This window comes from Lissotriton vulgaris, chromosome 9, assembly GCF_964263255.1.
Source record: "Lissotriton vulgaris chromosome 9, aLisVul1.2, whole genome shotgun sequence".
In the NCBI taxonomy this organism is placed as follows: domain Eukaryota; kingdom Metazoa; phylum Chordata; class Amphibia; order Caudata; family Salamandridae; genus Lissotriton; species Lissotriton vulgaris.
The window spans coordinates 646,890,859-646,912,033 of record NC_141697.1 but is presented as its reverse complement, the minus strand read 5'-3'; the positions used below and the strand labels follow the sequence as shown (position 1 = coordinate 646,912,033).

Genomic DNA, 21,175 nt, shown 5'->3' with positions numbered 1-21,175 from the left:
GAAGCCCCAACCCTGAGCAGCTCCAGCACCGAAGATCAGCCCTCCAGCATCTCCACGATCTGCGTGGGGCCCTTCTGCTTTTGCGTGCTCACCGCGCTGTGTGGTTACTAGCCGGCTGGCTTGTGGCCTTCTACACGACGCCCGACGACATCACTGCTGCTGGTCTGGTTGCTCCAGACTGGCCCTTGCTTCCTTCTTCAAGAGAGGCACCCCGGACCCTCCTGGTCCACTCCAGACGCCATTTTAGGTCCACCGCGTGGGCTTGAATTTGCCAAGGCTTTGTTGCCCAATCCTGGGTCCAGCGACGCCGACAGCTTCTATCTTCGTGGGACAGCTCGCTCCTCCATCCTGGTCGCCGACAACGCCTCCTGGTCCGTGAGATCTCCGAGCACAGCGTCACCCACTCACCTAGTCGAGGTGGCTACCATCCGGTGCCCTCCTGGTGCCCACCGACTACTGGCTAGTAGTCTCGAACTTGGTCCCCTCTGCTTTCAGGTGTCATCTTCCATCGATCCAGGCTTGGATCCACCGAACTTTCTTCACTGGTCGCCTGCCAGCAACTTCTTTCTTCCAGGCTCCTGGTCCGTCAACGAGGATTCCCGACGTCCTTTGAGTCCTATGCAGCTGCAGCCCCTGGGCTAGGTAACTTCGGCATTTCGGTGCCCCAGCATAGCCTCACTATCCAAGGGTCAGAATCCACTTTCGTTTTCCTCCTTCCAGGTCGGGTTCGCCCGAGAACACTAACTTTGTCATTACTAGCTACCATAGACTTTGTCCCGCATCACGCGTGAGAGTGCACACTCTGCACCCGAGTCCCCTGGGTCTCCTAGAAGCAATCTAACGATTCTATAGTCAAGTCCCAGCGATTCCAAAGGCTATTAGTACTGTACTTACCTGCTAGTAATTTCGCATTCCACTTTCAGAGTATATGGTTTTCCGTGCCCCTCGGGCATTTGTATATACTGTGCTAACTTAAGTATTTTCGTAAGAGTTTTGTTTTGTGCTTAGTACCCTGTCCTCATAAAGAGTACAGGGCTGTTGTGATTCTTAATAAATATCTTGTTTATTTTCATAACACTTGTGTGGTGTCCTTTCACTTGGTATTAAAGGGGTATATGTGTGGTAAACAGCTGGCTCAACACGCCCTCTCGAGTCTTTAGCCTTAGACTGCTCGTATCCACGCTACTAGGATAGCTGGTCTATAAGGTTGACTTACAACCAATCATCAATAAGGGTTGCTGGACTGATACATAGTGTTCACTAGAATAGTGAGCACTGCATATCAGGCCACCTTCTCACATTGATGGCAGCGGTTGGGATTTGAGCTTGCTGTTGTTTTACCACACGTATCCTAAGAATATCTTGTTGAACGATCACATAAGTACTGTTAGTACATATAACTAAGCTTAGAATACTCTGAGTTCTACTGAACCAGCTGTTGCAGCTCCTCAAGGCTTAGCACACCTTGGCTGCAACTCTTAGCAAGGGATCAGTAGGTAAACACATAGTGTAGGTAGGTGCATCACTTACACCACACTAGAAACAGTATGTCAGACAAAGGAGGAAACTCTGAGTCTCCCCTTGTGTCAGTGGACCCTCCACAGGTCCTTCCTTCCAGATATACTGTGCTTAGCTTCCATGAGTTACGACAAGTGTGTACCTCTAGGAAGATTAAGCAAGGGGCTAACCCCACCACCTCCTTTCTGATTGGTCTCCTAGAGACTTATGATGCCAGAAAGGCTGAGAGACTTCTTAGCCCTTCTAATCCAGATGGAGGCATGCCTCCCCTTGAGGGAACCAGAGGAGACCCTGACCTAATCCACCTCTCCACTGAGAATGAAGATGGGGAGGAGGATGAGGATGAGGATCCCTCTGGGGATGAGGCAGACAAGGGACAGGTAGAAGTCAGTAGACTAACCAGGTCCAACTTAAGCAAACATGACAGTGGTACTGGGGGACCCCTGGGGCCACTATCAGGTCAGCTTAACATTGGGAATGGACGAGCCAGATCTCTGTCAAGAGGCTCTGGCAGATCCCTTCAAACCAATGGCTCTCAACACTCCTCTCAGAAGGGGATGACATCCCCTCAGAGGAGAGTGTATGAAGCTAAAGAAAGGGCAGCCAATCTGAGGATTGAAAGGGAAGAACTTGCCCTGGCCAAATGAAGGCTTGCCTTTGCTAGAGAGCAACAGTTAAGTGGGGTAGTCCCCACTGGTGGCAGCATTATACCTAGCAATAGGGAAAGGAGTTTTGATACAAAGCACCTTGGTAAGATAGTGCCCCCCTTTAAACAAGGGGATGACATCCACAAATGGATTACTGCTCTGGAGAGGGCCTGCACTGTGCAGGGTGTTCCCCAGAGTCAGTGGGCAGCTATCTTGTGGCTCTCCTTTGAAGGCAAAGGTAGAGATAAGCTCCTCACTACAAGAGTGGAGGATGCTAACAATTACCAAGTCTTGAAAAACACACTGGTTGAAGGGTTTGGCCTAACCACTGAGCAGTACAGGGTGCTGTTCAGGGATACCCAGAAAACTCAGTCTCAAGATTGGTCTGACTTTGTAGATTGTGCCACTAAGGCTTTTGAGGGCTGGTTGCTGGGCAGTAAGGTTACTGATTATAAAGGATTGTACAATTTGATGATGAGAGAACAAATTTTAAACAATTGTCAGAACCAGTTGTTGCATCAGCATCTTGTTGACTCAGATCTGCCCTCTCCCCAAGAATTGGGAAAGAAGGCAGACAGATGGGTTAGAACAAGAGTTAAACAGAACCAGGGCCAGAATCAAAGTGGTCAGAAGAAAGCAGACCAGAAGGGTAAAGATTCTAAAGGGGAACAAAATGACCAGAAGTCTTCGACAGGTCCCCAACAACCCAAAGAGGGTGGGGGTCAGGCTCCCCAGAAGAAGAAAGAAGGCCAATCTAAAAGGTGGTGCCAATACTGCAAAAGTAAAACTCACTGGTTTAGTGAGTGCACCAAGAAAGGAGGAGGGCAGACTCCTGCCACTGCAGTCCCTAAGGCACCTGTGCCCCCTAGTACAGTCAGCAGTGGTAGTGCACCTCCCAAGGGTTTAGTAGGGTTAACCCTGGGTTCTGAGGGGAGTGACAACTTAGTTGGCACCCTCACTCAGGCTGTCCTTGTTTGTACAGGGGATGTGGATATGTCCCCTGATATAAGTCCCAATACTTTGGGCAAATACAGACAGACACCTTTCATTAATGGAAAAATGGCTCAGGCCTATAGGGACACTTGTGCCAGTGTCACAATGGTGACACCTAACTTTGTGGACCCTGGACAGATCATGCCAGGTTCAGAATTCCTGGTGACCAATGCAAGCAATGTCAGTACCAATCACAGTATGGCAATTGTAGCTTTCTCCTGGGGAGGGGTAACTGGCCAAAAGAAGGTTGTAGTTAGTTCAGACCTCCCAGTGGATTGTTTGTTGGGCAATGATTTGGAGTCATCACAATGGTCAGAAGTGGAGCAGAGGACTCACATGTAAATGTTAGGCTTGCCAGCACATGTGTTTGCTGTGACCAGGTCACAGGTCAGGAAATGCCCCACTGAACAGGTGCTGGATCCTGGAACAATGGACCAGACACCTTCCAAGAAGAAGAGCAGTAGGGTTAAGGCTGTGCCTTCCCCCTTGCCCCAGGTTGTGGATCAAGTCTCAGAGGAGGCTGACCTACAGGAATTGAGGGAAACTGAGCCTAGAGAGTTTGAACTTGATCAAGTTGAATTCTTGGGTTCAGGGGGACCCTCAAGGGAAGACCTGGGGAAGGACCAGTTAGACTGCCCTTCTCTTGAACCCCTCAGACAGCAGGCTGCTGCTGAGGCTGCTGGGAACGCCACAGGTACCCACAAGGTATACTGGGAAGATGGACTCCTGTACACTGAGTTAAGAGACCCCAAGCCTGGCATGACCAGGAGGCTGGTTGTACCCTTGTCTCAGAGAGGTTTCCTACTTACCTTGGCCCATGAGATTCCCTTAGCAGGTCACTTAGGCCAGACAAAGACTTGGGACAGGCTTGTCTCACACTTTCACTGGCCTCACATGAATGAGGATACCAAGGAGTTTTGTCGCTCCTGTGTCACTTGCCAAGCCAGTGGTAAGTCAGGTGGCACAACAAAGGCCCCCCTTATACCAATGCCTGTGGTGGGGGTGCCCTTTGAAAGAGTGGGGATTGACATTGTTGGTCCAATGGAACCCCAGACAGCATCAGGGCACAAGTTTATACTGGTGGTAGTGGATCATGCCACCAGGTATCCTGAAGCTATTCCACTTAGGACCACTACAGCACCTGTAGTGGCAAGGGCCCTAGTTGGAGTGTTCTCCAGAGTGGGCTTCCCTAAGGAGGTTGGCTCTGACAGAGGTGCAAACTTCATGTCAAGCTACTTAACTGCTATGTGGAAGGAATGTGGTGTCAATTACAAATTCACTACACCCTATCATCCACAATGCAATGGGCTTGTTGAAAGGTTCAACAGGACCCTGAAAGGGATGATTCATGGACTACCTGAAAAGCTCAGGCGTAGATGTGGAGAAGTGTGGCTCACTGGTTAGAGCAGGCAGACCCTGAAGCAGAGGTCAGACCCGGGACTAGGGTTCAATTCCCGACGCGGCAGGGTCTTGAGCTCAAATGTCCATGGACTCGATAATTCTCGCTTCGGTGCCTGACCTAATCATGGGTTCACACTCTGCAACTCTGGGCATTAAGCTTGCTTAATCTCCACATCGGCCCCCCGCGGCGGGATGCCTGGCTTTCACCTTGGGGATGCCCTGTAGGGGCTATCTCACAGGGAAAAGCCAGGACGGGTTCCCAAGGCAAGCGCGGAGATACCCCTTCGGGGGTCGATTCAGGCGCTATATAAGAAACATAATAATGGGATGTCCTGATTCCCTGCCTTCTGTTTGCTTACAGAGAGGTCCCACAAAAGGGGGTTGGCTACAGCCCTTTTGAACTTTTGTATGGGCATCCTGTGAGAGGCCCCCTGTGTTTGGTGAAGGAAGGATGGGAGAGACCTCTCAAAAGCCTGCAACCAACATAGTGGACTATGTACTTGGTCTCCGCTCCAGGATGGCTGAGTATATGGAGAAGGCATCTGAAAACCTTAAGGCCAGTCAAGAACTTCAAAAAGCTTGGCATGACCAAAAGGCTGTCCTGACTGTTTACCAGCCTGGACAGAAGGTGTGGGTGTTGGAGCCAGTGGCCCCAGCAGCACTCAAAGACAAATGGTCTGGGCCCCACACTATTCTTGAGCAAAAGGGAGAGGTCACCTACCTGGTGGACCTTGGAACTCCCAGGAGCCCCCACAGGGTACTCCATGTCAACAGGCTCAAAGCATATGTCGACAGGAAGGACATGAGCTTGCTCATGGCCATAGATGAGGGACAGGAGGAAGAGAGTGACCCTCTCCCAGACCTGCTCACTCAGAATCCTGATGATGGGTCAGTAGATGGTGTTGTCTTTTGTGGCAGCCTCTCTGAGCATCAACAGAAAGACTGTAAACAAGTTCTTCAGTCTTTCAGACATATGTTCTCTCTGACACCCAGTCAGACCAATTGGTGCACCCATGAGGTTGACACTGGTGACAGCCTGCCAGTCAAGAGTAAAATCTACAGGCAGCCTGATCATGTTAGAGACTGCATAAAAACTGAAGTGCAGAAAATTTTGGAGTTGGGAGTCATTGAACCCTCAGATAGCCCTTGGGCTAGTCCAGTAGTTCTAGTGCCAAAACCTCACACCCAAGATGGTAAGAGAGAGATGAGGTTCTGCGTAGACTACAGGGGTCTCAATGCAGTCACTAAGACTGATGCCCACCCAATACCAAGGGCAGATGAACTTATAGATAGATTGGCTTCTGCCAACTACTTAAGTACATTTGACTTAACAGCTGGGTATTGGCAAATCAGGTTAGCTGAGGATGTCAAGCCCAAGACACCATTTTCAACCCCTGGTGGGCATTATCAATTTGTGGTAATGCCCTTTGGTCTGAAAAATGCACCTGCCACCTTCCAAAGGTTGGTGAATCAAGTCCTTACTGGGCTGGATGACTTCTGTGTAGCATATCTAGATGATATTGCTGTCTTTAGCTCCACCTGGGAGGATCACCTGGTCCACCTGAGGAAAGTGTTAGAGGCTCTGCAAGCGGCAGGCCTCACTATCAAGGCCACCAAGTGCCAGATAGGGCAGACACAGGTTGTATACCTGGGCCACCTTGTAGGTGGAGGCCAGGTTCAGCCACTGGAGAGCAAAATACAGTCAATCAGGGACTGGGCTCCTCCAACCACCCAGACTCAGGTTCGAGCTTTCTTGGGCCTGACTGGATACTACAGAAAGTTTGTCAGGAACTATGGTTCCATTGTGACACCATTAAATGAACTGACAAGTAAGAAAATGCCAAAAAAGGTTCAGTGGACAGCAGGCTGTCAAAAAGCATTCGATGACCTAAAGCAGGCCATGTGCACAGCACCTATCCTTAAGAGTCCAGACTACTCCAAACCATTCATTGTCCAAACAGATGCTTCTGAGTTGGGTGTGGGAGCTGTTCTTTCTCAACTGAATTTTGATGGTCAAGACCAGCCCATTGCTTTTATAAGCAGAAGGCTGACCCCCAGAGAGAAGAATTGGTCAGCTATTGAGAGGGAGGCCTTTGCTGTGGTTTGGGCCCTGAAGAAGCTGAGGCCATACTTGTTTGGCACTCACTTCAAGATTCAGACCGACCATAAGCCCCTCTTGTGGCTAAATCAGATGAAGGGTGAAAACCCCAAACTGCTTAGGTGGTCCATTTCCCTACAGGGGATGGACTTTACAGTGGAACATAGACCTGGTACTGATCATGGCAATGCCGATGGGCTCTCCAGATATTTCCACTTAGAACAAGAAGACTCACCTGGTCAAGGTTAGCTTATTGTCCCAAAGTTTGGGGGGGGGGGGTCATGTAGGAGAGTAGGGTCTGCAATCCTATGATCACCCAGATTTTTTGCTTTTGTTTCACTGGTTTACGACTTTCTCTGGCTGTGGGCCTGCCAATCAGACCCACAGCCTGGCTGTTCTCTTTCTAAATTACAACATGTACCCTAGGTGCATTTACCAATTGGTACTGGGCCACCTTATCAGACCCTGTAACTCAGGGCATAGGTGTACCCAGGGCTGCCAGGGGCTGCAGCATGTATTATGCCACCCCTGGCTGGCCTCCTAAATTTGACACAACTGGCTGCATGACAGCTGGGGCAAAGTCGTGTAATCACCCTTTGCTGTAGGTGTAGTATACCTATACCTAACCCTAAAATGGACACACAGATTCCTATCATTCACTCCTATGGCAGGCCTTGACAATCCTGAAGGCAGAGTGCTTGGAATCGGGTGAGATGGTGCTCTGGCATGAGCTGAGCCTATCTGCAGCTTGCGGAACCAAGTCCTAATAGCTGTTCCATGATAACGCATACCATATACTCTTAAGTGCATTATAATCCTCGCGGTTAAATGCTAACTTTGGTATTGCTTTATCAAAACATGTCGAGTAAGGTGTCATACGAATTGGAATACTAACCCCTCGCCAATTCTGGCGACGGGGTTAGCATTCCACCCTTCTAGAGGGACACGACATGTATGTAACTGTGAACCCCGGTTAAAGTTAACTGAAGCCTCAGCTCCACAAAATGGATGCTGCCACCACAGACACGAGTCTGACCTCCTGCTGCTGGGAGTCCTTCCAGCGAGGGAGGCTTGGACAAAGGGTTTCCTGTCCGGGGCGGTGCTAGCACCGTCCCAGACATGGTTTTGTGTATCCTGGGTAGGCAGGGCTTTTCAGGAAGGTGACTGCTGAGTGGCACCCCGGTGCTCACTACGCATAGGCCGGTCTGAACCAGTTCCAGGGGCACACCAGCCCCTGGCCTGGGGAAGTCCGGCATGGCAGAGGGGTGTAACCACCCCCCTCCTAGTCCCACCCATAGGCAGGACCTAGTCACCGGGTCAGCCCCCTTTTTTGGTATAAAGATGGGAGCGGGCCCCCTGTTCAAATTAGATCATCTTTGGAATCAAGACACGACTTTCTGCGAAAGGACATCAAGATTTCTTCTTCAAGATTCTCCCTTGTGGCTAAGGAGTAGTCACCCTGCATCAAGCGGGCACCATCCTAAGAACACTGCGGTCTGCTGCAAGTCCTTCTTCACGAATCCGACGACCCAGCTCGACGAGACCCAGCTTCCCTGGCACCTCTGACCTCTACTCACCTCTACAGCAAAGCTGAGAACTGTGAGTGCGACGAGACCTCAAGGGACCGACGATCGCCAAGACTGCACGACTTCTTTGTAACAAGCCCACCGAGTCTTCCACTGGTGAGTGCTTTGGGGCCCGAGAAGCCCCAACCCTGAGCAGCTCCAGCACCGAAGATCAGCCCTCCAGCATCTCCACGATCTGCGTGGGGCCCTTCTGCTTTTGCGTGCTCACCGCGCTGTGTGGTTACTAGCCGGCTGGCTTGTGGCCTTCTACACGACGCCCGACGACATCACTGCTGCTGGTCTGGTTGCTCCAGACTGGCCCTTGCTTCCTTCTTCAAGAGAGGCACCCCGGACCCTCCTGGTCCACTCCAGACGCCATTTTAGGTCCACCGCGTGGGCTTGAATTTGCCAAGGCTTTGTTGCCCAATCCTGGGTCCAGCGACGCCGACAGCTTCTATCTTCGTGGGACAGCTCGCTCCTCCATCCTGGTCGCCGACAACGCCTCCTGGTCCGTGAGATCTCCGAGCACAGCGTCACCCACTCACCTAGTCGAGGTGGCTACCATCCGGTGCCCTCCTGGTGCCCACCGACTACTGGCTAGTAGTCTCGAACTTGGTCCCCTCTGCTTTCAGGTGTCATCTTCCATCGATCCAGGCTTGGATCCACCGTACTTTCTTCACTGGTCGCCTGCCAGCAACTCCTTTCTTCCAGGCTCCTGGTCCGTCAACGAGGATTCCCGACGTCCTTTGAGTCCTATGCAACTGCAGCCCCTGGGCTAGGTAACTTCGGCATTTCGGTGCCCCAGCATAGCCTCACTATCCAAGGGTCAGAATCCACTTTCGTTTTCCTCCTACTAGGTCGGGTTCGCCCGAGAACACTAACTTTGTCATTACTAGCTACCATAGACTTTGTCCCGCATCACGCGTGAGAGTGCACACTCTGCACCAGAGTCCCCTGGGTCTCCTAGAAGCAATCTAACGATTCTATAGTCAAGTCCCAGCGATTCCAAAGGCTATTAGTACTGTACTTACCTGCTAGTAATTTCGCATTCCACTTTCAGAGTATATGGTTTTCCGTGCCCCTCGGGCATTTGTATATACTGTGCTAACTTAAGTATTTTCGTAAGAGTTTTGTTTTGTGCTTAGTACCCTGTCCTCATAAAGAGTACAGGGCTGTTGTGATTCTTAATAAATATCTTGTTTATTTTCATAACACTTGTGTGGTGTCCTTTCACTTGGTATTAAAGGGGTATATGTGTGGTAAACAGCTGGCTCAACACGCCCTCTCGAGTCTTTAGCCTTAGACTGCTCGTATCCACGCTACTAGGATAGCTGGTCTATAAGGTTGACTTACAACCAATCATCAATAAGGGTTGCTGGACTGATACATAGTGTTCACTAGAATAGTGAGCACTGCATATCAGGCCACCTTCTCACATTAGGCACCTTTCAAGAATTCATGACGGAAGACATGATTAGTTATTCCCTAACCAGGCAAGGAGCTGACGTTATGATGCTCATACCGGCCTATCTTATTATTAAATGTAGACACAAATCTCTTAACAGGTGTACAGGCGGATGAATTAGGGACAGTTTTCCTGTGTGGGTTTGATCCAAATCAATCCGATGTGAAACTGGAGCAGATGTGCAGTAACGGCACCAAAAAGTCCTGCATGTAATAGAGAACATACATCGAACGCGGATGAACCCTGTACTGATTTCGCTTAACACTGAAAAGGCCTTTGACTGGGTTAGTTGGCACTTCATGTATGAAACACTCAAAGCTTTTGGCGGCAGGCCTGGATTCCAGAGGTGGGTGTTTCCCAGCAATAATCAAACCACTGCCTCCGTCAGAGTTAATGGGTGCTGTTTGTGGCTCTTTGAAACTCAGAGAGGGACTAGACAGTGGTGCTCACTGTCCCTACTATTGTTTGCCCCCTCTATGGAGCGGGTGGCAGAGACATTTCTAAAGGATTAACTCATTAAAAGGGTCAAAGCAGGGAGGGATGAATACAAACTGACTATGTATGCATATGATGTGCAGTTGTCTATAATAAATCCCATCGGCTCTATAACCCTTTGATTATATTGCTGGAAGACTATGACAGAGCATTCGTATTACAGGTTAACATGCAGAAATCACGAATACTGAACATTTCCTTTATAAGCAATCAGTTTCTGAGCGTAAGGAACCAAAGAGCATTCCACCCGCCCATGAATCCATCCAACTATCATATCATCCCCTGTAACAAACGATTAGGATGGAGTTACAATCTTGGAATAGGGGCTAGGGGAGCACTCTACTGTGTTGGTAAACTGGTGGCAGTCAAAATGACAACCCTGCGCAAATAGTATTTTTCATTTTCAACCCCTGCCACTAATCACACTCAAACTTTAAAAAGATATGGTCAGGAAAAAAGGCTAGAACTGTAAAACAGCTATTAACTCAATCACCGAAGAAAGGCAGATTGGGGTCACTGCCAAGTGGCACAACTGTGATTCCTAATAGAGTGAGGGAGAACAGAGCAAGAGAAGGAATGGTGCTTTACACATCAGACCGTTGCAGGTACAAACGCCTGAAAAATAGGATGGTTGCGCAGACAATGTGGTCATCGGCACTCGGGTGACTAGGTATACACTGGATGTATGGGATCCCATTACTAGAAAGCTGGAAAGTACATGCTTTCCCTCTCCTCTAGCACCCACTCTAGATAACCCAGACTTTAGTCCTGCGATGGACGATAATGCCCTATTGGGTGAAATGCAAACATTGAGTGAGGCTGGGTGAGACGCTTGATGACGATGACATCAAACCCTTAGTTACTATAAAGAAGGAACTGGGTTCGGTTGTATCATAGAAATGTAGATGCTGTCAGGTATGTATGTCACTTGGGCGGTCATCAAACACTCAAACCCCACACTACCAGCACCGTTATACAATCTGAAAATTGTGTACTTCTAAACTATGGGGATAAACAAGGTATCTGAAATGTATAATCACCTGATGAACTCGACCAAAATCGAAGAGTCACCTTGCCAGAGGTGATTGGAAAAACATCTGGTGAGACTTCTCACAAAAGGTGAATGGGAGGAAATTTTCACCAGGATGCACCCGACAACTAAGACCTCAGCAGCAAAGAAGCCATTATTAAAATTAGGCCATACTAGTAGCATACCCCGGTAGACCTACTTTCATTTGATATTTGTAAATCAGATGGTTGTTGGCGGGGATTTGGAGTCCAGGTACACTCGCACCTCCTTTGGCAAAGTCCAAGGCTTCATTCCTCCTGGTAGCCAGTGCTAGATGCAATTGATAATACATTTGACACCTCCATTGTGAGATCCCCTGCCTACCTTTTACTGGCTTTACTCAACAGACACTTACCCTCTGTTCTCCTTACATGGAAAGCAGATTGCATTATCATGATGCACGGCCCGACAATGTATCACTGCACCATGAGAGAAAACCAGGGTTCTAGAGTGCATAGGTTGGTCACAGAGGTTAATGGACTTACTGGAAATAGGAAAGGTCGCCTCCATGCTGGAGCATAACAAGGGGAGTTATGATACTATTTGTGCACCATTGTTAGGGTACTTGTCAAGCGAGTTTACATGCCTTCGATTCTCAAGACTCATGAGAATTATTCCACCAGAGCAGTCTTTTTTTCTTTGAAGTATGATGGGGACAATTGTGAAAGAGAGATACTTTTTCATTAGTCTTGCAATCGCAACATAAGGAATAAATTGACCTTATTCATTTTCTCTGTTATATAATTCTAACCCAGCAACTGAGACCTTGGGTGTATGGCGTGGTTACACAAGATTTTTAATGGTTGAGACCTATCTGGGTTGCTGTCTCCTCGCTGGTCCCTGGATGTTGGCAAGTGTTTGTGTAACTACCTGAATAGCTTTAATAATTCTGGGAAAGCCGTTACCTGCTAAAAAGATTATTGGGGTATGTGCATTTAATCTTGTTGTCCTATCTCCATTTCTCATTTTCTTGTCTCACCTCTTCCGTTCCCTACACATCATCACTCCTTCTTTATCCTTGACCCCTTCAGTCTCCCACTGTCTATGCCGCTCTAACACTATTTCTCTGCTTGCAGCGGATTCCACTGGAACACACTCCCTTTACACAAGGTACCAGGAATATGAGATAATGTTCCATGTCTCCACATTGCTACCTTACACTGCCAACAACCGTCAGCAGGTGAGACCAATGTTAGCCACATGCCCTCGTGTGAGAATCAGTTGCCTCAGATGTAGGCCTGGCGGAACTCGGAGAGTTTAACAATGGAGTGTTGTGTTGGCAAGATGTGTCTTGGGTTGACAGGCTGTCTCGGTTGTTAATGAGAGAGCTTTTGGGTTCACAAAGACTGCCTGGGGTTGGGTACTGATGTAATGGAATTGTGAAAATGTTTTTTGATGAAATGGGAAATCTTGACGTGGTGAGGATGGTCTTGAGTTCACAAGGTAAGAACTAGGACAACAAGGATGATCTTTGGTCGGTCTGTAAGGTCAACAGGGATGAGTATACGCTTCATTTGCTATGGGGCTATTAGAATGCCTGTGAGACTTACGATTAGTTGAGGAGAGGAGGGTCTGTAATGGTGAAAGGTTTAGCCTTGGAAAGGGGTATTCTGCTTTTGCGACCAGTTGAGGTGAAAGCACAAAGGTAACTGCTGCTTTTCTTGCTGACATTCGAAACTCATCTTTTATGAGTTTATCATTTTGGTTGTTCGTATTAAGAGTGTTGATGCTTCTGGAATTAAAACACTGTCCAAGAAAATGGAAGAAGATGATAGTAATGAATGTAGATCGTTTGTGTTGCACTCAGAAGACCTGAGATGGCCAATGCTGCTGTTATGTTTCAGGGAGCTTCAGTACAATTCAGTGTAGGTAATGCAAGAATGTGAATTGATGTATGCCTTCCCTAGGCAAGGAGACCGCCTTTGCTACCCCTAGTCAAGGTATTTCCACCTGTGTGATATGACAATCGGTCATTTTTAGCTTTTGTAAAATTGAAAGGGGCATTGTTTGAGAGCATGGGTTTTTGTGATTTTGCTGCGGGCTTCGGTTGTGGTAGTGGTGGGTAGAAACTCCACCAAACATGCTAGATTATTCATCCGACCGCCATTTTGATAGGCTAGCGGGCTAGTACCCATGGGAAAGGGCTATAAAGACGAGGACGATGCACTGCCGCACCACAGGCAAGCCTGTCTGCGACCGACCGGGACCAGGGGCCAGGAACCCTTTCAGCTCTAGTACAGATTGACAGGTAAACACTTATTCTCGTGAAATGCTTATGAAATTTAACAATCTCTATTATAATGACGCATTGTGTTGGAAAGGTTCTCCAGCCTTGACAGGGGGCCTTTCTCCTATCACAAATGGGACTGATGGGCAGTTGAGGAGCCTTTTGCGTACGGGTTCTTGTCCGCTACTGAGACTACCTTAAGTTGTCTGAATTTTAATGCCAGGTCGCTGTCGAAACATTGTATTGAGATCTGGGATTTCATTGAAGACTTAGACCCTGATTCGTTATTCATCAACGAAACCTGGCTGAAGGCATCTACTCTACCAGAAATTTCGGCTGCTATACCTGCAGGTTATAAGATGTTGAGTTGTGACAGGAGTGACCGCCCAGGAGGGGGAATAGCCATTATTTTTTAGAGAATCCCTGACAAGCTCAGTATAACTTAAGTCCATGTCTAAGGGCTGGGAGATTTTAGCCTTCCAGCTCAGCCACAAAGACCGACAGTTGTTTGGAGGTATGGTTCTCTGTAGACCTCCCGGTTATGTCCCCCACCTGACCTATGATCTGGAGAATGATATGAGTATATTTGTCTGAAACAATGGATCAGTGGCCCTACGCATAGAGGAGGCCATACCTTAGATCTTTTATTTTCTAACATTCAGACCTTACAAATTTCGTACACCGTTCCATGAATTTGGACGTACCATTTTTTAATTACATTTTCTGTCACACTTCTTAATGGAAAAAAACATCTGGTAGATTCCTCTTCAATGCCAAAGAGACCTTGGAGTCACATAACTGAGGATACTTTCTCCAACCACTTTATTCCTCCCTTGAATAGTAAAAAGTAGCCTCTCCACAAACAGAATAAATCTTTAAACGTGGTGATTTTAAGCTCTTGGATATATGCGCTCCTTTGAAAACCAACAAATGTTTTAGAAGCTTGTCTTCTGAAAAGTGGTATGCTTAGGACCTCTGAATAATAAATAGGAAAAGTAAAAACCGGAAAAGAAGTGAAGGCGTTCGAGAATTAAAATAGATCCCCTGAAATATAAAGTACTGAAAAAATTTCATACAGCGCTTATTAGAGCAAAAAGGACTATTTTATTAAAAGAATTGAGGAAAATAGCAGTTCTTTGAAAGATCTATTTAAAATTGTAAAGGAACTCACTCAGACGAATTGTTTGTCCCAATCAACTCCCCTTATGGAAGTTCATTGTGAGGCAATAGGAAATGAATTCACTAAGAAAATTAGGAAGATATACTCATTTTTTAGGCCAACCATCTTTAGAGAAATCTCCTTGGTTCCTTTTGGGCCCTAACCCAGTTGTTGCTGCCCATCTGGGAGACTATGAACAAGTCACGGAAGAACAAGTCTTAAAGCTGATGTTGGAGGTCAAATCCGGCTCTCCTCTGGATCACTGCCCGCATTTTATCTATCAATGAGGAATGCCCAGAATGGTGCAGGAAAACAGAAGAAGGTCTCTCTTGAAAATGGAGATCTCTGGTCTGCAGTTGGACTCTCTGTTTAAGGATTTACTCTTGCAGGCCCTCTTTGCCTCACAGAGGAAACGAGCATTAAAGGAAAACTTGTAATAACAAAGTGAGTGGTGAGTGGGTGATAAACAGTCAGAGGATCAATGGACATGTGTGCACCTATACTTTCCCGGATACAGCTTCGGCAGGCGGGAGGTATCAGTTATTACCTAACATATGCATTAGGTGCTGTGTAGCAAGTAGCAGGTAGCAGGTAGCAGGGTAATGTCGGATTAGGAATAACACTCCCCGGTCTTCAGAGGGCCACAATGAGGTCTGCAAGAGGCCAAGGGGCTGTGTTTAAATTGCAATCTAACTGCACCACTAATGCAGATACCATTAAGTCAGTCTGCACTCACCGTCACAATTTTAGTCAAGTAGGTTTCTCAGACTAGAAATGACAACTCTTATTAGTGATAGTAGGCGACATAGCCACTAGTGTTCATTCTACTACGACAGCAGAGAGGACAATGTGTTCACTTTGGGAAAAATATTTCCCTAGGATGGCATTGGAGAGGGAGGATGGGGTGGGGTAGCAAGGAGGATCTAACATTGGTAGGATGAACATTTAGTTGGAGTGTTTGCTTGCTGACAAGTGTGTGGGTTGTATGAAAGGTGAAATATTTGTGTGGAAACTCTTAGGGTGGTGCAATAGATCTTTGAATTGTAAGGGTGTATGGGATTTGTGAGGGCGTCTTGTGCTTATGAATAGGGGTGTGTGCAATTTCCTTCCTATTAATTGCATGAAATTCTGCAATGATTATGTGAAAATGTGTATCCAGCATTAACTAAAAATCGTGCAAAAATCATGAGTGTTGCAGACAACAACGACTATCATTCCAGTTGTTTACATTGTTCCCATGCTAAAATTATGTAGGGAAAACAGTATAATTACATAATGTAGCATAATGGTGTTATTTGGGGAATTTCACTCAACAAGCGAAATTTGAGAAATCACGCAATATTATACCAGCATCATTAAATTCCACCCGGCCCTAACCTACTTTTTAGGAGGTGGGTCTAGTTGGGAGAGGGCTTGGGCTGCCGACGTAGTCTTGGTTTAATGAAGGAAGGGTTTGTTGCGGAAGGATTCATGGTTTAGTCAGAAGGGTCTTTGGTGAGAAGGTAGCTTTGGGTTGGCGAGAGAGTTGGTTGGACTCGAGGATCTTTTGTTGGACAGCAGAACTGTGGATGGGTTGGAAAAAGGGTCTTCTGCGGAGATGTTATTAGTCTCTGGCTTTCTAATAGTTCTAATTTTTCCGCTCCTTCTCACCCATGAGGACAGCTGCTAAGAAAGCGCCATATTGGCAACGACATTGTCACCATCGTCTTCCAGGAGCCAGGAGCTCTGCCCTTCACTCCCAAGACTATTCGCTCACACTTCCAGCACGTCTTCATCATCGTGCGAGCCCGCCATCCCTGCACTGAGCAGGCATCCTACAGGTGAGGAGGTTAAGGTGGCCAGGAAGCCATAGGGATGAGCACGGGCAGGCTTGAAAATCTTGTCTAGAGACAAAGGTGTGTTGCATACTGTTTTCAAAGTAAGCAAGGAATATAACATGACTAGTGAATGCATGTTATACGTGGTGTGATTTAATTCTAGGTGACAAATTATACAAGTAAAAACACTGCAATGTGGTGATACACACACTGTTTTTCTCTTGGTACTTTCTAGTAGGTGTTAATTTGACCTAACTCAAAATTTAATTCTTCTGAGTATTTTATTGTCCTCAAAAGAATTTAAGTTTGAGTTAGCCTTGCAGGGATTCTGGTGAATGCTCAGTAGACAGGAAGAAGGCCTGTGTAGCTGGGGCACAACTAACTGAGCAGTCTTTCCAAAAAAAAGGAACCCGTGACCCGTAGGTTAGCCTAGAGTCTCTCAGCAGACACATAAACCCAGCCCCCACTGAGAAGGAATGAGATTTGCTATTAGTTATTCAAAATGAGTGCAAAATGCTGGTTAGATCTTGAGGGGACTATCTAATATTATACGCTAAATTTTAAAGTGACCCTCATTTGGATGCTTCTATTCCAATTTGGATCACTGAAATGGGGAGAGGGAATGAATTGGAGGGTCGCAGTTTGAAGGCAGTTCATTTTTGCTGAAAACTGGCTGATCAGCATTATACACTAATTTGTAATAAAAATGTGAGGATTTCCTGCTCTCAGATATCCCTTCCCTTCAACGCACATCAGTAGACAGTTCAAGTGTGACCAACACGTTGATGCCAAAGAAGATGTCCCTCATTTAAACTTTGAAAGGTTGAGGACTAAGTGGCAAGCAGGGGAAGCGTATAATGAGTGGTAAAAGTGGCGGGACTGTGGATGGGAAGAGTTGGCCTAGAGCGCTGTTGGTGGATTGGGTGGTTTGGGGCCTGTTGGGGTTGTTTTTCCTCTCTGCTGAGATATGTTCACTTGTGATGATCTGTACATTCTGCATGGACTTCATGTACAGTGCTAAAATCTAAAAGTTATTTTTAAATGTGCAGTGTATATGTTAAACGTTGTGCTGTGCTAATTTCAGCTATAATCTTTGTATATAAAATTTGAAAAGTTATGATAAACAGATATAAATGCCATACCACTCATCCACACACATGGTCTATAGGTAAGGAGACAGACAGTCTATGAGGGGGGGAATTCAGAACAGACGTGGAATGAGGAGCACCATGTACATAGCAGGCAACAGATAGGACAGGGTGAGGGAGGGGCCCAGTGTGTAGAGACTCATTGTGAACACAGAAAGCTAGAGACCTCAGGTGACAGAAGGTGATAGGGGTCACATAAGCAAGGTGTACAATGAACACCTGGGGATGCTCCATTCCCGCTTCCTCCTAGTCCTAATCTGCCCCTTTGCAGTCAGCAAACGGAGTTGGCTGGACGTAGATGGGTGGAACCAATCTGGGCCTTGCATGTCCTTTTTCTGGCTCTTGATAGGTTACCACACTTGCTGCAGGATAGAGGGAATGGGCGTATTTTTAGGTGAGCCTGTATTTGCAGTGAGTTTAAACTAGTAACCTGGAAAGCATTCATTGGACCTGCTATTGCTTTAATTTGTTGAGTTTATGAGCCCCAGGCACTCTCCTCTGCCCCTAAACTGTGTGCACCTCTCCTTGATTTCTAAAGTCATCTTTCATGACCATAAAATCCAGAGTTTCTTCGAACCCATTTTTAAAAAAACTGAGAAAACGATGCCAGTTACATGTCCAAAAAGTGCTTGCATTTTATACGGAAAGCTATCAGGCAAGCACCGTTTTTGTGCCTTCATCTCTGATTGCAGGGCCCTGCCTCTCCAGATATTTATCCATGTGATTAGCTTCCTTTTCAGGCTACGCTCGGGGCTCAGGCACCTCAGTGGCTATTCACTGTCACATTCCCATCTTGTTTGTCTGTAAAGCAACCACTTGGGATTCTATTTATGCCCCTTCTGCATGTGTCGTTTTCAAGATTCCATCTACCTGTTGTTTGTTGTCAATGGCAAGGTGGAAGCCAGAAAACGGTTAAAACAACTGTGACTTCCACCCAACATCTGTCTTCTGTGAAAACTGTCCCCAAAACCTGCCAATAAATGGAGGGACATCGTTAAACATTTAAGGACGTCTCTAAAGAAATGAGACATACTTTGGAAGGTCGTATCTGGCCTTATTAATTTTGAGCCGTGCCTCACTTCCGACGCTGGCGAATGGTTCCCCACCCACAGGTTGGTAGTAGGGAGCGGTTAAGACTAAGAGTGCAATTTTTTTAGATTCAAAGTAGTAATAACCTCTTTTCTGGAGAGTTATGCGGAGACAAACTGGGGTTGTTTAGGTTGTAACACAAGTCGGCACAATGTAATGATATACAGGCGGTGTAGGCAGAGATAAGCCTGGCACAGGAAGGGTTGGAACTGGCAAGACTGCCACAGCATGTGTCAAGTGACTTGGAAAAATTAGGCCGTTTATAAAGGTAGCTACAAGTAATAGTAATGTAACGCATTTCTCCTTCCTCTCCAGTGTCTCAGTCAGCCGCACCAAGGACATCCCCCTTTTCGGGCCCTACATCCCTGCAGAGAACGTCTTCCCGCGCACTGCAGCCTTCCGTGACTTCCTGCTGGCCAAGGCGGTCAACGCCGAGCACGCGGCCGAGCGCTCCGAGAAGTTCTACGCCATGGCCACGCGCACGCGCCAGGAGTACCTGAAAGACTTGGCTGACAACAACGTCACCACCGCCACCCTGGACTCCACCACCAACAAGTTTGCCTTGCCCTCCCTCGGGGGGAAGAGGAAAGAGAAGCAGAAGGGCCCGCGGGGGGCGGAGCTGCTGAGCGCCGGGGCGCTGGTCTGGAGCGTGGGCGCCTGGGACAGCCAGCGGCGGCGCGAGCTCCGCTGCTACCTGGGCGTCTCGGCAGAGTTCCTGGTGCTGATCGAGGGCCGCGAGCGGAGGGTTGTCTTCAACTGCTCCTGCCGGGACATCCTGGCCTGGACATTCGGCGAGACAACCGTGGACATCTACTACGAGAAGGGCGACTATGTGTCGCTGAAGGTCGCAGAAGACCAGGAGGAGGACATCAAGGAGATTGTTCACCGACTGCAGGTGAGCGCGGGACGGGGCACTTCTGCGTGCTCGCGCATGGCATATCATAACAGTTATGGCTCTGAAGGGGGCATGGCGCATGATTGCAGGTTCAGAGAGGGCATGCTGTGAAGTCACTGCCTCTGGCTGCACACGGCTGAGCAGAAGCTATGGGGCATGGTGCCAAAACATTGGATCTGGGTGACCAAGAACTAGTCTGGGTATGAGTGGTATGTCAAGGGAGTGCTAAGCCTTCGTGGGCGTGGCCCGCAAGAGAAATCCTGGTTGTGTGGGCTTGGGTCTGGCTCTGTATGGAATTGGTATAAGAGTGCGGGTGTCGAGGGGACACGGTGTAGGACTTCGGAGTCTGAGGGACGTGAATAAATAATATTGATATTTATATGCACAGTTTCGTGTTGGCTTTAGGCTGTCTTACGTATAAGGCCGTGATGCCAGTTAATTCTCTCCTTGCCTTTCTTGGGCAGCTGGTGACCCGTGGCTGTGAGACGAGAGAGCTGACCCTTCTCAGGAATGGCCTAGGCCAGCTGGGTTTCCAGGTGGATTCGCAGGGCTTCGTCACGGAGGTAGAGCGCTTCACCTTTGCTGAGAAGGCCGGTCTGCAGCCGGGGGCCCGCCTTGTGCGCGTGTGCCAGCAGCCGCTGGTGTGCCTCACGCCCCGAGAGACGGCTGAACTCCTGCGGAACGCCAAGAAGGTCACCATCACCGTAGTACCACCAGAGGAGAATGGCAAGCCAAGAAGGTGAGTCCCCCATCGCTGAACCAGGCAGACTACGTCTCGTACAGTGAATCCATGTGTCATTCTTTTCTCGTGTGTGAGGGACTCCTGCACAGGTGAAAGATGCCCTTGCCACCGCTGTTCTTTGAGTGACAGAAACCTGCATTGCTGCAGTGCGAAACCTTCCGCCCTTGTCGTATGTGTGAGAAGCTTGCATTTGCGTCTGCCTACAGAGCACATGCTCTGCGTTTGAGAGTAGTTTGCACCGCTGCTACCCATGCTATAACCGAGATTTGTGTATGAGGGAGGCTAGAAAGACTGCTTGCTGCCCAATTCCTGTTCTGTGTGTAAGGGACGCTTGTACTGCTGCATAACTGATTATGCCTATGAGAGAGTCTGCACTGCTCTTGCCTGTATTGCTTCTTTTATCTGAGCCACGGAATCCCGAGGTGCTTTCCCTAATGCCATCATGCTATATCTGGTTTGTGTGTAAGGGACACTTGTACGGCTGCTACCTATGGTGTCCCTGTTCTGTATGGGCATAGGAGGCGTGCACTGCTGCTGACAGCACAAACATGGCTTTTGATTATAATTAAATGCACCAACTTTGCGCAGCCACAGGTCTCATCTCTTGAGTCTCGCGAAGCACTCAGTTGCAAGTCACTGGAACAATTTGTGAAACTACACACCGCTCGTCAGTCAATTTTCACCCGGATATTTAGCTTGATGAAAACAGGTGAAATGTCTGGGTGAAAGTCTGCCTGAAAATCAGCCTGGAAATACCGGTCCCAGGTTGTTGTCCCACTTTCCAGATGGAAAACTCAGAAGGGCCTGGTGGAGGCTGCTAATAGTAGCACCTCACCTATAACTGCTG

At 47.8% G+C, this 21,175-nt stretch overlaps 1 protein-coding gene across 2 annotated transcripts in view; it reads left to right on the top strand.

Annotated features, from left to right (window-relative positions):
• The window catches only part of SIPA1 (signal-induced proliferation-associated 1), a 272,309-nt gene that overhangs the window by 172,725 nt on the left and 78,409 nt on the right, over positions 1-21,175 (top strand). For both annotated transcript variants that reach the window (XM_086938330.1, XM_086938331.1), the window contains exons 6-9: positions 12,328-12,431; positions 16,300-16,457; positions 19,007-19,586; positions 20,051-20,325. In XM_086938330.1, the coding sequence (XP_086794456.1) occupies positions 12,328-12,431; positions 16,300-16,457; positions 19,007-19,586; positions 20,051-20,325 (1,117 nt within the window). The remainder of the gene's footprint in view (positions 1-12,327; positions 12,432-16,299; positions 16,458-19,006; positions 19,587-20,050; positions 20,326-21,175) is intronic.